The sequence below is a fragment of the Crassostrea angulata genome, chromosome 6, assembly GCF_025612915.1.
Source record: "Crassostrea angulata isolate pt1a10 chromosome 6, ASM2561291v2, whole genome shotgun sequence".
Classification (NCBI taxonomy): domain Eukaryota; kingdom Metazoa; phylum Mollusca; class Bivalvia; order Ostreida; family Ostreidae; genus Magallana; species Magallana angulata.
In genome coordinates this window covers 24682404-24703033 of record NC_069116.1, presented here as the reverse complement: position 1 = coordinate 24703033, position 20630 = coordinate 24682404, and the positions used below count along the sequence as shown (strand labels likewise).

At 34.8% G+C, this 20630-nt stretch overlaps 2 protein-coding genes across 3 annotated transcripts in view; one reads left to right on the top strand and one right to left on the bottom strand.

The window, feature by feature from the left end:
- The first annotated feature begins 38 nt into the window (after positions 1 to 38).
- On the top strand, positions 39 to 4540 carry LOC128187183 (translation initiation factor eIF-2B subunit alpha-like). The gene is made up of 9 exons (XM_052857440.1): positions 39 to 119; positions 551 to 652; positions 774 to 913; positions 1125 to 1241; positions 1654 to 1766; positions 2399 to 2467; positions 2632 to 2707; positions 3596 to 3721; positions 4383 to 4540. The coding sequence occupies exons 1-9, from the start codon at positions 107 to 109 to the stop codon at positions 4536 to 4538; spliced, it is 912 nt and encodes a 303-aa protein (XP_052713400.1). The 5' UTR covers positions 39 to 106; the 3' UTR covers positions 4539 to 4540.
- A 796-nt stretch (positions 4541 to 5336) lies between these two features.
- The window catches only part of LOC128187177 (protein mono-ADP-ribosyltransferase PARP4-like), a 45293-nt gene continuing 29999 nt past the window's right edge, over positions 5337 to 20630 (bottom strand). The window contains exons 34-43 of one of the 2 annotated variants that reach the window (XM_052857431.1): positions 17981 to 18062; positions 15365 to 17431; positions 15159 to 15242; positions 14669 to 14753; positions 12060 to 12231; positions 9966 to 10121; positions 7654 to 7696; positions 7430 to 7512; positions 7086 to 7185; positions 5337 to 6755 (exon numbers count right to left, since the gene is read on the bottom strand). In XM_052857431.1, coding sequence (XP_052713391.1) covers positions 6430 to 6755; positions 7086 to 7185; positions 7430 to 7512; positions 7654 to 7696; positions 9966 to 10121; positions 12060 to 12231; positions 14669 to 14753; positions 15159 to 15242; positions 15365 to 17431; positions 17981 to 18062 — 3198 coding nt within the window. In that variant the 3' untranslated portion in view covers positions 5337 to 6429. Of the gene's footprint in view, positions 6756 to 7085; positions 7186 to 7429; positions 7513 to 7653; positions 7697 to 9965; positions 10122 to 12059; positions 12232 to 14668; positions 14754 to 15158; positions 15243 to 15364; positions 18063 to 20630 lie in introns of both variants that reach the window. The other variant, XM_052857430.1, reaches the window with a different exon arrangement.

Sequence of the window (20630 nt, the reverse complement as noted above, 5' to 3'; positions counted from 1 at the left end):
TTTTGAATAGCCTATGTGAAAAACTAACACATTAATAGATTTAAACTGATATTTTAAGTACGGGCTAACAAAATTCTATACTTTCAATTTCACAGCTGATGCAAACATGGACAGAGACGGTAAATATTACAAATGTGCTTTATAGCCCTATGTAAAATATATTTTAGAGTGATTATAATTGTAGATATGTTAACTAATATAGCTATAAACTGTTAAGATACTTATAATGAATAACTTAACATAAGTAAATGTATTTTTTTTAAAATATGTCTCAGTCTGGTGATGAAATGTACACCTGACCATATAATATGTTCAACACATTTATAGTGTATATGTGGCATCATTTTCATCACATGAACTGTATATTAAAGCCTTTATAGATGTATTTAAGACTATTCTTGTATTGATATATTTTGTACAATCCACAGTATACTGTATAAAACTAGAGACATATTATGTATCTGATAAAACTGGACTTTACATTAATTTAGAAAACCCAGTGCTTGCCATGCTTACTTTATGTATGTTTTTATATTTATTTTTTTTCCAGGTATTTTATCTTACTTCAATTCACTTGTCAAAGAGGATCCAAGTCTATCAGTAGCTGTTGCAGCCATTAAGACATTACTGCATTTTCTAGAGAATAATAAGAGTAAGTCAAATGTTTAAAAATAAATTTCGGAAAAGAAAATTATTTAAAGAGAAAATGTCAATCGTAACGTGCAAGCTCAAAATAAGATGACATAAATTATTCCATTCTTTTTATTTTGTAGTTGAAACATTAGCTGAATTGCGAGACAGACTCAAGGAGGCAATTCAGATTCTTACAGAAACAGACAGCAGTACTACTTCTATCTCCTCTGCTGGAGAGCTTTTCCTTCGCTTCATCACCCTCACAAGTTTAGAACACCCTGTAAATATCACTAATGTTCTTCTAATTAGTAGATTTATATTGATGATGTCAATTAGTTATAGATTTAATGATTATTAGGGGACTGCAGATGAGGAATAAACCCCTTTACATTAAAAGAAGTACTAATCCTTGCAGGGTTAATTGATATATTTAATATATTGGTGAAAAATGACATAAAAGCAATCAGTGGGGTATCGTTTATTGTTTTCAGGATATTCAGGACTGTCAGCGAATATTGGTAGAAAGAGGAAATGTCTTCTTAAACAAGATCAAGAACTCTCGTCAGAAAATTGGCAAACAAGCTCAACAGTTCATTAGAGATGGCACAGTAAGAGGAAGTTATATTCCATGTACTAACAGTCTATACTTTGAGTGATCGATTTAGAAGTGCCAATAATTTTGGTTATTATAATAAGGACGATGGACCCAATTCACTTCTACAATAGTGATTTTCATGAAATCTATCGTTTTACTGTGGTTTCATCAATATTCGTTGAATACCAATTTTCGTTGATTTCGATTTTAAGTTTATCCATGAAATTAAATATTCATTGAACTGCAAATATCATCTACTAATATTTTGTATTGATAGGGTCATTGGCCACAAATTTACGTATCCTTGAAACTGTGATTTTATCCACAAAAATTGATATCCTTTAATATCAATGAAACCACAGTATGAATGACTGTCAGACATATTTTATCGTGAATAATCGTACAAAGTTTTATTTCCTTTTCAGACAATATTGACTCACTCAAAGTCCAGAGTTGTCCTTCAAGTTTTGAAAGAGGCTCAGCAATCCAACAAACGGTTCCATGTGTATGTGACAGAATCTCTACCAAACAAGTCGGGGTCAGTATGTGTATGTGACAGAATCTCTACCAAACAAGTCAGGGTCAGTGTCTGTATGTGACAGAATCTCTACCAAACAAGTCAGGGTCTGTATGTGTATGTGACAGAATCTCTACCAAACAAGTCAGGGTCAGTATGTGTATGTGACAGAATCTCTACCAAACAAGTCAGGGTCAGTATGTGTATGTGACAGAATCTCTACCAAACAAGTCAGGGTCAGTTTGTGTATGTGACAGAATCTCTACCAAACAAGTCAGGGTCAGTATGTGTATGTGACAGAATCTCTACCAAACAAGTCTGGGTCAGTATGTGTATGTGACAGAATCTCTACCAAACAAGTCTGGGTCAGTTTGTGTATGTGACAGAATCTCTACCAAACAAGTCAGGGTCCGTATGTGTATGTGACAGAATCTCTACCAAACAAGTCAGGGTCAGTGCAACTAGTTCGTTGTCTACCATTATGTACAAGAGTTTATCATGCCTGATATTGTTGTTTTTATTGATAAGTAACTCCATGGCCATTTTCTTGCAATCAATTTTTAGGGCATAAAAAAGCAAAAAATGGTTATTTACTAACAGATTATTATTAATCATATAAAATTATTTATACAAGTTCTTTCTTTTTTTATTAGTTTGGAAACATATAATGAACTTCAAGACATGGAGATCCCGGCAACATTGATACTAGATGCTGCAGTTGGGTAAACATTTGTTGATTAATGCTTTTACATATCAAACAAATCTTCGAAATTCTAAGATTGTAAAAGATTTCCAAAATTTAAATGTTTCTTGTAAATGAATGTACATGTTTAATCATGCTAGTTCCAGAGATTGAACAAAGTTTCTTTTCTATTTTGATATAAAGATATGTGATGGAGAAAGTGGACATGGTGCTGGTGGGAGCAGAAGGTGTTGTAGAGAGTGGAGGAATCATTAACAAGGTGATTCATATAAATCTATAGGTTATACGCCATGTGGGGGAATCATTAACAAGGTGATTTATATAAATCTATAGGTTATACACCGTGTGGGGGAATCATTAACAAGGTGATTTATATAAATCTATAGGTTATACACCGTGTGGGGGAATCATTAACAAGGTGATTTATATGAATCTTATATGTCGTGTGGGGGAATCATTAACAAGGTGATTCATATAAACCTATAGGTTATCAGTGTACGTCGTGTGCAGTTACAGTCTGAATTACACTTGCTATTGAATTTGAATGTGTCAATAAATAAGCACCAGCACATTGGTATACAGTGTATTAACCCTTAATGTTGTCTTAGCTTTGCTTTTTCATTTCTTGTTTTCTGCAAATTTTTTTTTTATATAATGCATTTGACCCATGCTTTTGATATAACTATTCTCCTGGCTCAAATAAATGCAAAAGGTAAGATCATGTCATTTTAAAGCAGTTACTGTAACAAACTGATGCAAGATGTTCATCCACATAGATGAGAAATGTTCAGAGGTCTGCAGCTTATATAGGGGTTGTAGGGATAGCAACAAGGAAAGAGAAGCACGGCAGAAAATGCTTTTTCACGAGTCATGTTCAGCTATAAGAGAACATCTTTTGAAATTTATATAAAGTATAAATGCATAATTTAAATGCAACCCTCATGTTATTTTATACCATACAAAAAAACCTAGGATTTTCAAAATTGTTTATCCATTTCTCTTGCTTCACAAATTATACTTGAATCTATGCCACTGTAAAAGTAAGTCAAGAGCCTAAGTCTACCAGTATGTAAAACTTTATGTCAGCTTTATTATACAATGTACTTGTACATTATCAACTTTTAAATTCACTTTGGTTTTTTTGTAGATTGGAACATACACATTGGGACTTACAGCAAAGGCCATGAATAAACCATTCTATGTAGTGGCTGAGAGTTTTAAATTTGCCCGTTTATATCCACTCAACCAACAGGATCTTCCCAATCAATTCAAGGTACCCGTATTATTTGTTAAAGCAGCTGGAAAATAAATGAAAACATGACAGCTCCATTTTTGAAAGAGTATTGTATTTAAAATAGAGTATAATTATACCCCCCCCCTTTTTTTTGGGTGCAAAGTTAGACATAACTATTAGCAAAACTTTTTTTTAATGCTTGTCAAGATTATTTGAGAAGTATAGCCCCCCACCCCCCCCCCCCCCCCCCACTTTCAATTTGCTTCCGACACCACTGATTGGTGGATTTTTGGGTTATTTGTATTCTATATTGCATGTAGAAAAATACACAGCATCTCCTTGTTCAGCACTTATGATGTCACATTACCATGTATCAATGATGCACTTAGGTCTGAAACCCATTTGCATATTATGATAGCAAATACATATATGATCATTAATATAACAGAAAATATAATTCATTTCTAAATCCTTCAACTCTAAATCAGCCCTTTGGCATTTATTTGGATGTGTTCATATTCTCTAGGTTATATTCCTTTCTGAAAAATGTCTCCATGAATTTTGACAGACCATGTGTGGTTGTGCATGACAAATTTACTGAATATACATTTACTCAGTATCATATTTAAAAAAAACAACAACATTGACACAGTGTCGGTGTCACAGATCATGTACCATGTTATTATTTGTTTGGTTTCAGTACCACGCAAAAGTGTTGAAGTCTAGTCCGGATCTGATGAAGGAGCACCCCCTGGTGGACTACACTCCTCCTTCCTACATCACTCTACTGTTCACCGACCTGGGCGTACTCACCCCCTCAGCTGTCAGTGATGAACTCATTAAATTATACTGTTAACTGATTTTTTTTATCTTTATTTTCTCCAAAGTGGTTTGAATTACATGTAGCTACAAGATCAATCAAAGTACTGAAAGCCGGGCTCTTTTGGTGTGTCTTTATGCATATTGTGTGGTAAAGACTGAAAATCTCTCTCTCTCTCTCATGCTTTTAATGTTGGCAAAGCGTTGGAGAGCGACCAAATTTTGTAAGCGACTATAAACAAAAATATGTTTGTCTAATAGAAAAAAGTTCAACAGTTGCTGCCTTGAATTTTGCAACAAGCATTATATATTCAATCCCCATTTCATCAATGTGCAGCAAGGTAGTTCATGGAAATTCATGCGCATCGTATGTGTCCAAAATGCATAGTCTTGTTTAAACATGTTATTAATAAGAAAACTTAAAAAGATAAACAATTCTCCTCTGGAATTTAAAAAAAAGAAAAGAGACAAAATGCCAACACTTTTGACAAAACATGGCTCTTTTTGTAACTATTTGGTATAACGGAAGCTTTTACTTTGACGCTGTTTGGTTTTTTGTTTACTTTTGAAGTTGTGCTATTTATAGTAACATTGGCGATTTGTCTGCCTACTGCCAGGACTCTGCTTTTAGCAGAGCCTGGGTAAAAATTGTAAGTAGCAGGCATAAATTTCAAACAATTATTCCTCTGGGTAGCATTTCAACATACAAACCTACATGTAGAGCCAAGAGATTTGTAATGTTATTACAGACAAAGACAGTTGAAAATGAAAATATATAGGAATAAGCAGAATAAATTTTTGTACTCCACCTGGTTAACAATTTTCAAAAGCAACATTGAATTTTAAAGTTTATTTCTAATTTGTAAAACAATAAATTTAGTACAAGCTTATTACAATATTGCAAACCAATCATTTTCTATTACAAGAATGTTCAAACAAAATATTGCACGGAAAACCAATTATTTACTATGTATTAGTCTAAGAAGAATGTTCAGAAACAGATCAGCATTACACATGTAAAAAAAAATACTGATGAAAAAGTATTATCCAAGATTAAAGAAAATATTAAGAATTGATAAGTTGCCTAGACTGAAGAATTTAAAAAATTTAGAGATAAACTAAAACACAAATGTGGAAGTCGTTGACAAGATTAAAATAAAAATAGAAGTTGCAAAACAAAAGTAAACATGAATGAATTATTGATCCCCCCCAAAAGATGATAAATACAAAGTGTTGCAAAACAATCTGCATTAAATTGACCATGGATTTCCAACTATGGTTTTAAAAAATCAACGTCTTAATGTATTGCAGCCAAACAACTCCACTAAAATCTACTATCATTTAACTTTGCAATGATAAGAATTAAATTTATGTAGTTAACCTGTAGACCATAAATTTCATTTTTGAATGGGATAAAGAATGTTGCAGACAATATCACAGACAAATAAAGATACAATGTATATGAAATATAAAAATATATGACACTGTTATACAAATCTATCACAGCTCAAATATAAACTACATTTGCTATCACTTCATTGGCTTTGTAAGAAACAAATTAAACTTTTGCAGTTTGACATAGAGATCAAATTTAAAAATTGCACTGGATAGTTGATAAAATTCATTCCAAGCCAGAAGGTTGTTAGGTTTTGAGCCCTTGCTCTGTTGTCATCTAGTCTAGAAGAAGAGAATGATCAACTCCTCTTAGATGGGACACTAGCCAATGGCAGGGTAACTTTCAGTTGATTTAGCTGGCTGGGTTGAGGAAATGCAGATACAGAAGTACTCTGTTCAAAATCACACAAACACATCATATGTCCACGGTGAGATTTGAACCAGCGACCTTTTACTTAGTGGCCACTGAGCCGTGTGTTCCATTATATTGCTCTACATTCTTAACTTAGTCCTTTTTCAATAGTATCATAAAATTAGAACAGTGACTGTAACAGGCAATCCACAAGGTGTGTCAGGTTTTTCCCAAGATCCAAATCTCTGATGTAAGGAGTCGATATTGGTTTACGATTTCCCAACTGAATGGATGCCTCCAGTGGAAAATCAAACCCAATGCTGACAACTTCTTTCATACATTTAAAACTGACTACCACCGAAGAAATGTTTGGGGATATGTCAAGAAGATGTTCGCAGCAACACAGCCACTTTGGAAGTTTTCTTTCTTTGAATTCATGCATAAACTTGATTATACCAACAAGAAAAGTGGCCATCACAGGTAACAGCTCACTCTGAATGGATTTTGCTAAGAAAGAAAAATAATTTTATCTTCAATGTACAAAAAGTTTGAATTATGATTATTGATGGTCCTAAAACACATGCAAGAACAATGCATTGTGTTTTGTTCCTCTGTTTTACGTCATTTTCTGTATCAGAGGTAGTACATGTACCGGGAAATAATTTGATATCAAAAGTACCATAATTTTGAGAAAAAATTCTAAATAATTTAACATTTTTTCCTTTGCAAATATTCTATCAAATATTTCTGTGTTGAATGTCACAGGCAGGTAATGGTCTAAAATAGCTAGCAGGATATTACTTCCACAATGTTAATATGTTGCATGTATTATCTTACATAGTGACAGAAAGCCTTGATTCTTCAGTAACTGTTCCAGTTTTTCGGCACTGATTGCTAATCCCTCAGCGAGATCCTTATCAAGTCTCCACAGTCCATCCTGCATAAATGCAATTTAAATTATTAAATGACTATCACATTTCTAATTCTTATGATTTGTAAGGACAAGAATATTATCACTTAGCTCTAGCAAGTTGCACTTTTCTGTCTACAAATACTAGTAATAACAAAAATAAACGCAGTCAGTTCTTGCCAAGAATATTTATTAAAGGTTCATTAAATGACAAACTCTCTTAAAAGCAATAATCTTCTATAAATTGAGTTTGCATGACTTATACATGTACCTCGTTCAAAGGTGGCAGATATTTAAAGTTCATTGTGCCATCTTTGTCCCACACACTCTTCCACATGTCGATGTAAGGTGCATCTTAAATTAAAGAAAAAGAAATGACACAAAAATACTTTCATTTGAAATAAAGTAAGAAGTAAATCACAAGAAATAAGAGAAGTATATCTTTCCAAAACAAAACTAGAAAGGTGCAATAATTGAAGAGTTAGATATACAGACCTGTAGAAAGTGTCTCATTCAGTTTGTTCCTGTATTCTTTAACCTACAAATCAAGTAATTGATGATTTCTTATTGAACAAACCATTAACATTTTTTAAAAACATGTATATCCTATATGTATACCAGCAAAAGCAACCAACCAGATTACAAATCAAGAGAGAGAATAAACTCGAAAAATTAATGCAACAATCTCTGATAGGAAAAGGCTTAACAAGAGGCCCATGGGCCACATCGCTCACCTGAGGAACAACAGGTATGATAAAGTCAGCTTAATGGAGTCATAATACAATCTGGACAATGTACATTAATACATGTAGATCCTGTATAAATAAAATCCATTTTTCCCCCTTGGAACTCGGATAGCCCTGATTGCTGCCAATATTTACAAGAGCAGACTTTAATCACCGCTCCTGCACATATATAGGGACTCAACGTTACGCAGGCAGGGATGACCGCACACCTACGCAACTCAACAGGTACCAACGTTAACGCAAGCAGGGATGACCGCACACTTGTGCCAACAGCTCAACCTAACGCAGGCGCCGCAATCACCACCAATGCAAGCAGGTATGACTGCACATTTGTATTAATGCGATACAGGGCAGAAATGACCACACATTCTGTATCGTTGGTTAGAAAAACACGAAGATTAGATAGACCAGGGATGTTAACACCCTCAATCTCTCCGTATCTGTTCAAGTTTAACCCCAAACAGTCGCTCGGTACAAAGCAATAGACACTGTCCCTATATATGTGCCGGCCTAAAATAATTCATAGTATCTAAAAATTGGAAATCAAAAATAAACAAACTAATCCAGCCTAACCCAAAACTACTTATGCAAAACAACTTATATACATTGAATATTTATTATTGTATAAAAATAATCATCACAATAATTGGTTAACAGTGGATGCATTAATTAAAATAATCAAGAATCAATAAATCAAGGGCAATAACCCAAAACAGAAATACAAAAAGATTCTAATGAAAAAATAGCTGCCTGCTTCAATTTTATAGTCGTATCACATGTTGAGTATTGCAGTTCTCAAAAAGATCCTTTACAATTGTTTATATATGGGATATTTTGCTACATCAAACTCTGAACCTTCTTGTGAGGCCGAAGAATTGTCCTGGAGCCAAAGTCTTAACAATTATAAAGAATCATCTTGCTGATTAGTTTCTGAGAAGAAGATTTTTAAAGATTTACTCTTTATTCCTATGTAAAACTTTAACACCCCCCCCATGTGGCCTCACCCCCAGGGGTCATGATTTTCACAACTTTGAATCTACACTACCTGAGGATGTTTCCACACAAGTTTCAGCTTTCCTGGCTGATTAGTTTCTGAGAAGAAGATTTTTAAAGATTTACTCTATATATTCCTATGTAAAACTTCGACCCCCCATTGTGGCCCCACCCTACCCCCGGGGGTCATGATTTTCACAACTTTGAATCTACACTACCTGAGGATGCTTCCACACAAGTTTCAGCTTTCCTGGCTGTTTAGTTTCTGAGAAGAAGATTTTTAAAGATTTACTCTATATATTCCTATGTAAAACTTCAACCCCCCATTGTGGCCCCACCCTACCCCTGGGGGTCATGATTTTCACAACTTTGAATCTACACTACCTGAGGATGCTTCCACACAAGTTTCAGCTTTCCTGGCTGTTTAGTTTCTGAGAAGAAGATTTTTAAAGATTTACTCTATATATTCCTATGTAAAACTTCGACCCCCCATTGTGGGCCCACCCTACCCCCGGGGGTCATGAATTTCACAACTTTGAATCTACACTACCTGAGGATGCTTCCACACAAGTTTCAGCTTTCCTGGCTTTCTGGTTCTTGAGAAGAAGATTTTTGAAAATTTCTCGAAATTTTTCATTAAATTCTAATTATCTCCCCTTGAAAACGGGTGTGACCCTTAATGTTCACAACTTTGAATCCCCTTTGCCTAAGGATGATTTGTGCCAAGTTTGGTTGAAATTGGCCAAGTAGTTCTTGAGAAGATGTTGAAAATGTGAAAAGTTTACGGACAGACGGACGGACGGACAGACGGACGGACGACAGACAAAATGTGATCAGAATAGCTCACTTGAGCTTTCAGCTCAGGTGAGCTAAAAATGATGGTCATTTATATTTCTTAGTTGAAAGTGTGGATGTTGTCTGAATTGTACATTCATAACAATTTTAATAATTAATTAGATAGATATTCTGTTTATAACGGCTATTCATATGAAATTGTACATTTATGCTCCTAATCCACAGGTGAATTTTGAACAATATAAACATAATATGATTTTGTCAAACACATACCTGCATTTTATGTTCCTTCACAAACTCTTCAAGCTGTTCAGCCACAGCCTTTCCATATTCTGGGATAAGGAACAATACTGTCTCACTCATAGAATGTGGAATTGCTAAAACAAGTTCAAAATGTCCCTTAGGTTCCTCGATTTGAATGCATCCAATCTACAAAGAACAAGAGCATTCTAACAGTTTCCGACAATTCAAGCAATACTTATTCAAGAAAAAGATGCTAAATTCTTGAAATCCAAAAACCAGAAACATATATATCCAGTGAATGTGTTGGCTCAACAAATTAACATTTTGCATGGCCAAAAGTGACCCATATGATAAACATTCACATGCATGTTTGAATAACGCAAAGTATGACATTTCTGTGTACTGCATGATCCCTCACCAATATCAATTTCACATGATGACTTATTCACAACTGCTTAAGTAGTATAAAGTAAAGAAAATGCAGGTAAAAAATAAGAATGTATTGCTTTTGTTGCAGCAATGATATTGATTTGTTTTCTGAAGTTCTGTGTAGTAGAAACTGTATAAAAAAACAACATGAGGAATGTGAGACACTCTTATGACGGTGATGAAAAATGTGAAATATTTCTGTGACAGTCATGAGGAATGTGAGATGTTCTTGTGACAGTGACATGAAATGTGAGATATGTTCCTGTGACAGTGATGAGAAATGTGAGATGTTCCTGTGACAGTGATGAGAAATGTGTGATATGTTCCTGTGACAGTGACAAGAAATGAGAGATGTTTTTGTGACAGTGACGAGAAATGTGAGATGCTTTAATGGGACAGTGACGAGAAATGAGAGACGTTTTTGTGACAGTGACGAGAAATGTGAGATTTTCCCATGACAGTAATGAAAGATATGATCCTGTGATAGTGATGAGAAATGTGAGATGTTCCTGTGAGTAATGAAAAATGTGAGATATGTTACTGTGACAGTGGTGAAAAATGTGAGATGTTCCTGTTACAGTGATGTTACAATGATAAGAAATGTGCGTTATGTTACTGTGACAGTAACAAGAAAAAGATGTTTCTGTGACAGTGATAAGAAATGTGAGATATGTTCCTGTGAAAGTGAGAGTGCCAAAAGGGACCCATATGATAAATATACACATGCATGTTTGAATAACGCAAAGTATGAACTTTCTGTGTACTGATCCCTCACCAATATCACTTTCACATGATGACCTATTACCACTGCTTAAGAATATGCATGTAAAAACTAAGAATATAATGCTTTTGTTGCAGCAATGATATTGATTTGTTCCCTCAAGTTCTGTGTAGTAGAAACTGTATAAAAAAAATAACATGAGGGATGTGAGACACTCTTATGACGGTCATGAAAAATGTGAGATATTTCTGTGACAGTCATGAGAAATGTGAGATGTCCTTGTGACAGTAACATGAAATGTGTGATATGTTCCTGTGACAGTGAAGAGAAATGTGAGATGTGTTTCTGTGACAGTGATTAGAAATGTGAGATGTTTTTGTGACAGTGATGAGAAATGTGAGATGTTCCCATGACAGTAATAAGAGATATATTCCTGTCACAGTGACGAGAAATGTGAGATATGTTCCTGTGACAGTGGTGAAAAAAGTGAGATGTTCCTGTTACAGTGATGAGAAATGTGAGATATGTTCCTTTGATAGTGATGAGATTTGTGAGATATGTTCCTGTGACAGTGATGAGAAATGTGAGAGATGTTCCTGTCACAGTGATGAAGATGTGAGATATGTTCCTGTGACAGTGATGGGAAATGTGAGATATGTTCCTGTAACAGTGGTGAGAAATGTGAGATGTTCCTGTGATAGTTATGAGAAATGTGAGATATGTTCCTGTGACAGTGATGAGAAATGTGACATATGTTCCTGTAACAGTGGTGAGAAATGTTAGATGTTACTGTTACAGTAATGAGAAATGTGTGAGATGTTCCTGTGAAATGTGATACATTCCTGTGAAATGTGAGATGTTCCTGTGACAGTGATAAGAAATGTGATATGTTCCTGATGATGAACATGAGATGTTTTTAATCATAGTGATGAGAAATGTGAGATGTTCTTTTGCCGATGATGATTTGTTCTTACCAGTCCTATCGGTAAGAATTCTCCTATTGGTAAGAATTCTTCTGGAGCATCTTGCACTTTCATAGTTGCTTGCACTGCATTCTCCAGAAATTGCTGCAGGCTCAACATTCTCAGCAGATAACTTGGCACAAAGGTCATGTATAATGTTTTTGGCAACAATACATTTTGTACCCTACAAGTTTAAATAATTAGAATACAAATTGCATACACCATGAAACCTTACTCCAAAAATTTATTATAAAATTTAATAAAGCAAATATTATTAATAATAAATCAATATAGTTTGTTCCTTGCTTTTCACGAAGAGATTATTATTCTGTAGAAGCAGAAATATTCGTTCAGGATTTAAAAAATTTCGTTATTTTCGTTGGCAGAATAAATCAACGAAATTAAATCCACAAAAAATATTTAATCCAAGTATTATAAATACAAAGTTGATAGGTGATACAATTTAGAAATAGCAATATGACGAAATTAATTGCCAACAAAATTTTATTTGGTTTAAAACAACAAAATTTCAACCCAACCAAAATATGTGTTTCTTTATAATTAAAAACTCTAACACACTTTGAATTGCTTTTAAACTTAAACCTGCCTGAGCATCTAAAAAATCAAGGTCACACTCTGTATTTGAAGCTAGTTTTGCTTTGTACTTCATTTACATACATGTAGTTAAATCAACCATGCATGTTTGAATAAGTAAGGACCATCATTAACCCAGGTATGTGACCTGCTCGAAAAACTTTAAACTCATCCAGCATCACCTAATGCTCATCAAAGCTTGAAGAGTGCATTAGATAAGTATTAAAAGATGCATCATCCATCTAAGTAAAGATAGGACCAAAAATAACATAGATGTGATCATCAAAAGGCAATTAATGCTCTATAATTGTTTAACCTGGTTTTAAACCTGTAACCTCCTTCAGCATTCAATACCTATGGCTTAGATTCAGAAATCAAGTTTGTCAAGTGCTGAAGTATCATTACATGCACACTCTATGAAAGTTTGGTGAAGACAGGAATAAGGCTATTATTAACGTGAATATGGCCATCAAAGGGAAAATGCACCAAAGACTTAGCCTGCTCCTTAACTGTAACCTCCTTTAGCATTTGATACCTATAGCTTAGATTCAGCATCCAATTTTTTATTCCTGAAATGTCCCTAGATGCACCAGAGGCGGATCCAGCAATTTGGAAAAGGGGGGGTTCCATTTGATGAAAATCAATATGTGCAAAATTCATCATTTGTCAATAAACAAGGGCTTTTTGAACGTTTTCCTGCGTATACAACTGTATTTAATAAACATTTATCTCATCACTATCTATTTTACATCTATATCAACATCAGAGTGCACTGCATTTTTGAGTGTTTTGCCGTTTTGGTTTAGGTAAGGAAGATTTGCATAATATCTAGCCTTAAGAAACCCATGTTTCCAGCAATGAGAAAGTGCGTCTATGCTTGATAGAAAAGAAACACTAAGAAACAAAAAATAACTCAGACTAATTACGAGAAACTATTATAAAAATGGATATTTTGGTAATTTTTTTTATGTCTTTGATGTTTTTTAATTCTGAACTATTTATCGATTTTGATTTCTATTGATTGCCTTCTTGAATAAAGGTCTAAATGATAGGATATGACAAAAGAATGGGGATAATTTATCTGCTGAAAAGATGGTACGTGTGTAATACAATGGTAAAAGCAATTGTCGTCCCAAGGAACTTGATGTGACCTCTGTAATGGGTAATCTACATCATCCGGACTGGTACAGATGCGAGCATATTTTAAAAAAGTTTTGAAAAAGCGTGCATTTTCATAATGGTTTACATATAAACCCTTTACAAGGTATATTTGTAACAGAATTTTCGATTCTTGGAAACAAACCAAAAAAGCTTTCTTTTGTGTTTAAAAGTGGGTATGAAGGTAGCTAGCATTCCAGAAAAATAGCATAATCTGCATAAGCAGGTCATGTAGTTTTCTTTGTATTTTTCGTATGAAACGAAGTAAAACTCATCTTTTATGATTATTTAGGTTAATTAACTAAACAATACATTTAAAAGCGGCTTTACTCGATGGCTTGTGAGTTCAAAACTGTATGAACTATATTCGATTTTTTTTTTTAAAGAAATAGAGTAGAAAATACATTGTAGATGTTATTATAAATCTGTGATACTGCTTAATTTTATGTATTTATTCTTTAATTTTCCACATATTTACTCAGTGTTGTAAACACCGGATGCTGAAGGGGAGTACAATATACTTTATTTCGATAAAAAAATCGATAGGGTTTTAACATATAAGAACAAAATTATGGGACTTAGTACGAAATTCTTTAAATAAGCAAATTTAAAAGCATTTATTTGAGATAATTACAGTTTTTTTTTTATAAATGGGAAAAATTGCCTTTAAATAGGCATTAAACGTTTTAAAAAAAATTCATATGTCCTAGAGAAAGGGGGGGTTCCGACCCCCGGAACCCCCCCTCTGGATCCGCCAATGTGCACCATATGCTCAGTGAGCTGAAAATGACGGCAAATCTGTGTATACCTTTGTACTTGCTCTTATAAGGCATACTTATCAATGAAAGTCACTCTCAAATGTTTCTCACCTCTCTTTTCTCTGTGGATTAACATAAACGTCAATTTCATAATTTATGTTTTCCCTGGTACTAATCTTTTGATAGTGCAAATTCCCTGAAGTAAGAAAATCATAACTTGAGTTCAGGTTAAATATAGTGGCAGAGTTCTGTCTTGGATTTCTCATTTAAAAAACTTCAAATCTCAGATTAATGTCTCAGTTTCTACTAAAAATTTTATTTTGTCCTCCAATTCAAGAAAGCACAAATTGTGTATTAAATTTCTAAAAAAAATTGTTTTAAACTAATTACTTTAACCATGTCAGACATAAGTCAAATCTCAAACATTAAAACAATATAAATTGCATGAATACAAAATTGTTAATGTTATTAACAATCCTTAATTAGATCCATTCCACTCAGTTACAAATATGGAATTAATCATTATCATTTACCAATACTCTGACATTCTTCATAACAAACTTGATTCATATATCTTTGTTATAAGAGTGTACATCTATACCTGTCCAGCAGTGGACTTCAATATCTCCATTTCCAACAGGTGCCTCAAACTGACTTTCATAAAGGCACAAGGAATTCAAAAGTTCTACAAAGAGGCAATTGCAATAAATCAATGCATATATATACAAAATACATAATAGGACAGAAATCATGTTTATTTCTTCAAATATAGTTTATTCTGTTTAAATATTTAATCCATTATCTCACCTTCTTCTGATAGCTCTAGTTCAAACTGAGTTCCCTTCAGATTATACGGTTCTTTGGTTCTCTGTGGCATCTTACTATCATCACTTTTCTTACTTGTTTTTCTTTTCCTGCCTCTTGTTTTCTTTCCATACAATTTTTTACTCCTATCTTTAATGCTTCTGTCTCTATCCCAGCTTCTATCACTACCTATTTTACTACTTTCCCAATTCCAATCTCTTCTTTTGGATTTTCTGTAAATGTTTCTATCTCTTCTATTTTCTCTTTCATCCCAGCTTTTATTGCGGCGTCTGACTCTACTATCCCAGCTTTTGTTCCTGCTTCTGTCTCTTCTACCCCAGCTTTGATCCCTTCTTCTGTCTCTTCTATCTCTTCTGTTTTCTCTATCCCAGCTTCTGTTCCTACTTCCGTCTCTACTCTCCCAGCTCCTATCCCTACTTTGGTCTCTTCTATCCCAGCTCCTATCATAACTTCTGTCTCTTCTATACCAGCTCCAATCTCTACTTTTGGTTCTAGTATCTCTGCTTCTATCCCTACTTCTGGTTCTAATATCCCTGCTTCTATCCCTACTTCTGCTTCTTCCATCCCAGCTTCTATCACATCTTCTGTCTCTTCTATCCCAGCTTCTATCTCTACTGCTATCCATGCATCTATCTCTACTTCTGTCTCTTCTTTCTCTTCTTCTATTTTCCCTATCCCAGCTTCTGTCTCTTCTCTCCCAGCTTCTATCCGTACTTCTTGATTTCCTAGTACAGCTCCCATCATAACTTCTGTCTCTACTCTCCAAGCTCCTATCCCTACTTCGGTCTCTTCTATCCCAGCTCCTATCATAACTTCTGTCTCTTCTATACCAGCTCCAGTCTCTACTTTTGGTTCTTGTATATCTGCTTCTATCCCTACTTCTGGTTCTACTATCCCTGCTTCTATCCCTACTTCTGGTTCTACTATCCGAGCTTCTATCACATTTTCTGTCTCTTCTATCCAAGCTTCTATCCCTACTTTTGGTGCTGCAATCACTGCTGCTATCTCTACTGGATCTTTTATCCCTACTGCTGGTTCTACTATCCAAGTTCATATCTCTACTTCTGTCCCTTCTACCCAAGCTACTATCCCTGCTTCTGGTTATACTATCAAAGTTTCTAACCCTACTTCTGTCCCTTCTACCAAAGTTTCTATCCCTTCTTTTGGTGCTAATATCCTTGCTTTTGGTTTTACTATCCAAGCTTCTATCCCTACTGTTGGTGCTACTATCCCTGCTTCTGGTTATACTATCACAGCTTCTATCCCTACTTCTGGAGCTGTTATCCCTTCTTTTGGTGCTACTATCCCGGCTTCCGGTTATACTATCCCAGCTTCTATCCCCACTTCTTGATCTTCTATCAAAGGTCCCATTATGACTTCTGTCTCTTCTATTCCTACTTTTGGTGCTACTTTCCCTGCTTCTTGTTATACTATCCCAGTTTCTATCCCTTATTCTGGATCTAGAAACCCTGATTCTATCCCTACTTCTGGATCTTCTATCCAAGCTCCTATTCCTACTTTCGGTGCTACTATCTCTGCTTCTGGTTATACTATCCCAGCTTCTATCCATATTTTTGGTGCTACTATCTCCGCTTCTATCACTATTTCTGTCTCTTCTATTCCAGCTCCTATCACAACTTCTGACTCCTCTTTCTTCTTGTCTACTGTTATATATCCTGTTTCTACTCCTTCCTCTTCTCTTTAAAACTGGACTGTTACTACTTTTAAAACTTTGATCTTCACTTTGCAAATATCTATTTCTTTTTTCTGAACCCCTGCCTTCTGAATAATTAGATTTTTCTTGTTCTCCATATCTCTTAATTATATTAGCACTACTCTCATTCTCCTCAATATCTTCATTTTCATCAAAGCATTTGTCTATTGGTCTAGGTCTTCTCTCTAAACTACTTCCCCTGTCATCATTCACCTCAAAATCATCATCTTCACTGTCAGATTCAACATGAATATCATCATCTGAATATTCTTGGTCTGCTTTCTGATCTATGTTGCCAGTGAAACTTTGTGGTGGCACGGTTTGAGAGACTGCTGCTGTAGTGGAGAAGTATGTTTGTGATATGGAGTTAAGACAGATTGCTGGAAAAGTGGGACGGAGAGTGATAGATGGAGAAAGATAAGCTGGTGAAGTGGGATTGAATGCTTTTGACACTTTTAAGATTGGTGAGGTAGGTCTAAATGCTAGTGAGGTGGGATTGTATGCTGGTGAGGTGGGACTGTATGCTGGTGAGGTGAGATTGTATGCTGGTGAGGTGGGACTGTATGCTGGTGAGGTGGGATTGTATGCTGGTGAGGTGGGGCAAAATCCTGCAGAGGTAGAACCATATGCTGGTGAAGCAGGACTGAAGACTGGTGAGGTGGAACTGTATGTCTGAAGGGTAGGACTTAAAGCAGCTTCTAAGGAAAACCCCCATTTCTTAGAAGCACTGGAACTTTGAATTGTTGGTTTTGAAATCTGATTTAATTCCTTAAGAGAGGAAGTTTCTACAACTTCATCTGGCTCATTTTCCATTTGTGTCACATCGATGTCAAACTCTACATTATCTAAGTTTGATTCATTGAGTACTGCTGTTATTGACACACCTGCGATGTTGCCAACATCATTCAACTGTTCAGCTATTACATTTGGTCCTTCTTGCTGATCCACCAAACTTTTCTTGTATTCCTATAATATAACAGAGATAGCCGAAATTTTTATAAGATTTTAATCACATTTCTTGGTGTAAACAGACACGTATTTCTCAAAATGTCCTTTTTATTTGCCATCCAAATAAAGTCATATTTTTATTTCATTTTTTGAAAAAATCCTCATTTCTGGTATAGGTATTTACTACTTCAATTGTACAGTTTGCTTTCGTCTCTATTAAACACAAACTATTAAACAAGAGGCCCATGGGCCACATCGCTCACCTGAGGAACAAGAGGTATGATAAAATCATCTCAATGGAGTCATAATACAAACTATCTGGACAATGTACAATAATTCATGTAAATCCTGTATAAATAAAATCCATTTTCCCCTGGATATTCTTATGTTTATAATCATTAGTCCCTTTTCTAACAGGATGATTTTATAGTCATATCATATGTTGAGTATTGCAGATCTAAAAAAGATCCCTAACAATAGTTTATATATGGGATATAAACGTACATCAAACTCTGAACCTTCTCGTGAGGCCAAAGAATTGTCCTGGGGCCAAAGTCTTAACAATTATAAAGAATCATCCGGCTGATTAGTTTCTGAGAAGATTTTTAAAGATTTACCCTATATATTCCTTTGTTAAACTTTGACCCCCCCCCCCCCTTGTGGCCCCACCCTAACCCTGGGGATCATTATTTTCACAACTTTGAATCTACACTACCTGAGGATGCTTTCGCACAAGTTTCAGCTTTCCTGGCCGATTAGTTTCTGGGAAGAAGATTTTTAAAGAATAACTCTGTTTATTCCTATGTAAAACATCGACCTCCCAATATGGCCCAAACCTACCCCCAGGGGTCATGGTTTTCACAAATTTGAATCTACACTACCTGAGTATGCTTCCACAAAAGTTTTAGCTTTCCTGGCTAATTAGTTTCTGAGAAGAAGATTTTTAAAATTTTTTTTGTATATAATCATATGTTAAACTTCGATCCCCCATTGTGGCCCCAACCTACCCCCAGGGGTCATGATTTTCACAACTTAAAATCTACACTACCTGAGGATGCTTCCACACAAGTTCCAGCTTTGCCGGCGAATTAGTTTCTGAGAAGAAGATTTTTAAAGATTTACTCTATATATTCTTATGTTAAATTTCGATCCCACATTGTGGCCCCACCCTACCCCCGGGGGTCATGATTTTCACAACTTTAAAATTTACACTACCTGAGGATGCATCCACACATGTGTCAGCTTTCCTGTCTGATTAGTTTTTGAGAAGAAGATTTTTAAAGATTTACTGTATATATTCCTATGTAAAACGTCGATCCCCTATTGTGGCCCCACCCTACCCTCGGGGGTCATGATTTTCACAAATTTGAATCTTCACTACCTAAGGATGCATCCACACAAGTGTCAGCTTTCCTGGCCGATTAGTTTCTGAGAAGAAGATTTTTAAAGATTTACTTTTTATATTCATATGTAAAAAAAATTGAACCCTCCATTGTGGCCCCACCCTACCCCCAGGGGTCATGATTTTCACATCTTTGAATCTACACTACCTGAAGATGCTTCCACACAAGTTTCAGCTTTCCTGGCCGATTAGTTTCTGAGAAGAAGATTTCTTAAGAGTTACTCTATATATTCATGTTAAACTTCGACCCCCCCATTGTTGCCCCATCCTCAGGTGAGCTAAAAAGGTTAAGTTTACAATTCAATAAGTGGGTTTCTGGAAGAACAGATTTTGAAAACTTTCGTAATAAATATTGACAATTTTTTTTTATACTTTTTTAATCTTTAGCTTTAAAGATCTGTGTACAAACATAGAATTATGAGCAAATCTCTGTATCTTGCTTATAATTCGAAGCTTAACACTCAAATATGGTTAGTAAATAGAAATTGTAAACAACATGCACTACATGTATAACAAATAATGAACACAATTTATTTTTTCGAAATGAATCATATATATATATATATATATATATATATATATATATATATATATATATATATATATACATGGATATACCTATATGTTTCCGTAAGCGATATCAAACTCTATTTAAACTGAATAAACTAGAGAAAATGCCGAGCATCTCAACAAAACCTATTGCATTAATCTACCATTATGCAAAAGATAATGCCGAATTACCGATAGAATGAATTGTATTTCAGTACCCCTACATCAGATTTTGCTTAATTTGCGCAGGTAAACAGTTAACGTAACTGTTTGATTTACCGAAGTCTCTGATTGATTTGATACGAAAAATCACGAAATACAGACGATAGTTTCCAGGTTACAAAGCATAAATAATGAAAACGAAACGAAAATCAGAACAAGCTAACACCAACGTCATGTGTGAAAACTGTCAACGCATTGAAATATTTAGCCTCAATTTACTTCACAAAATCGGCACCAATATATTTTTCATGTTTCAAAACTTCCCTTCATATGCAAACTGTTGCACAACAAGCAAATTCATCATAGTCAGATCGACCCTTTTTCGTATAATATCATGGCTGCTTTAAACAAAGAACCTCGTTTTAGAAGTATGGAATACGAGTCTTGGTAAAATGGGTATGCAAACCCGGGCC

Coding starts and splice junctions, on each gene's coding strand:
- LOC128187183 (XM_052857440.1), top strand. Junction 1,242..1,653: donor AGTTCATTAGAGATGGCACA/GTAAGAGGAAGT, acceptor TTTCCTTTTCAG/ACAATATTGACTCACTCAAA. Junction 2,468..2,631: donor ATACTAGATGCTGCAGTTGG/GTAAACATTTGT, acceptor TTTGATATAAAG/ATATGTGATGGAGAAAGTGG.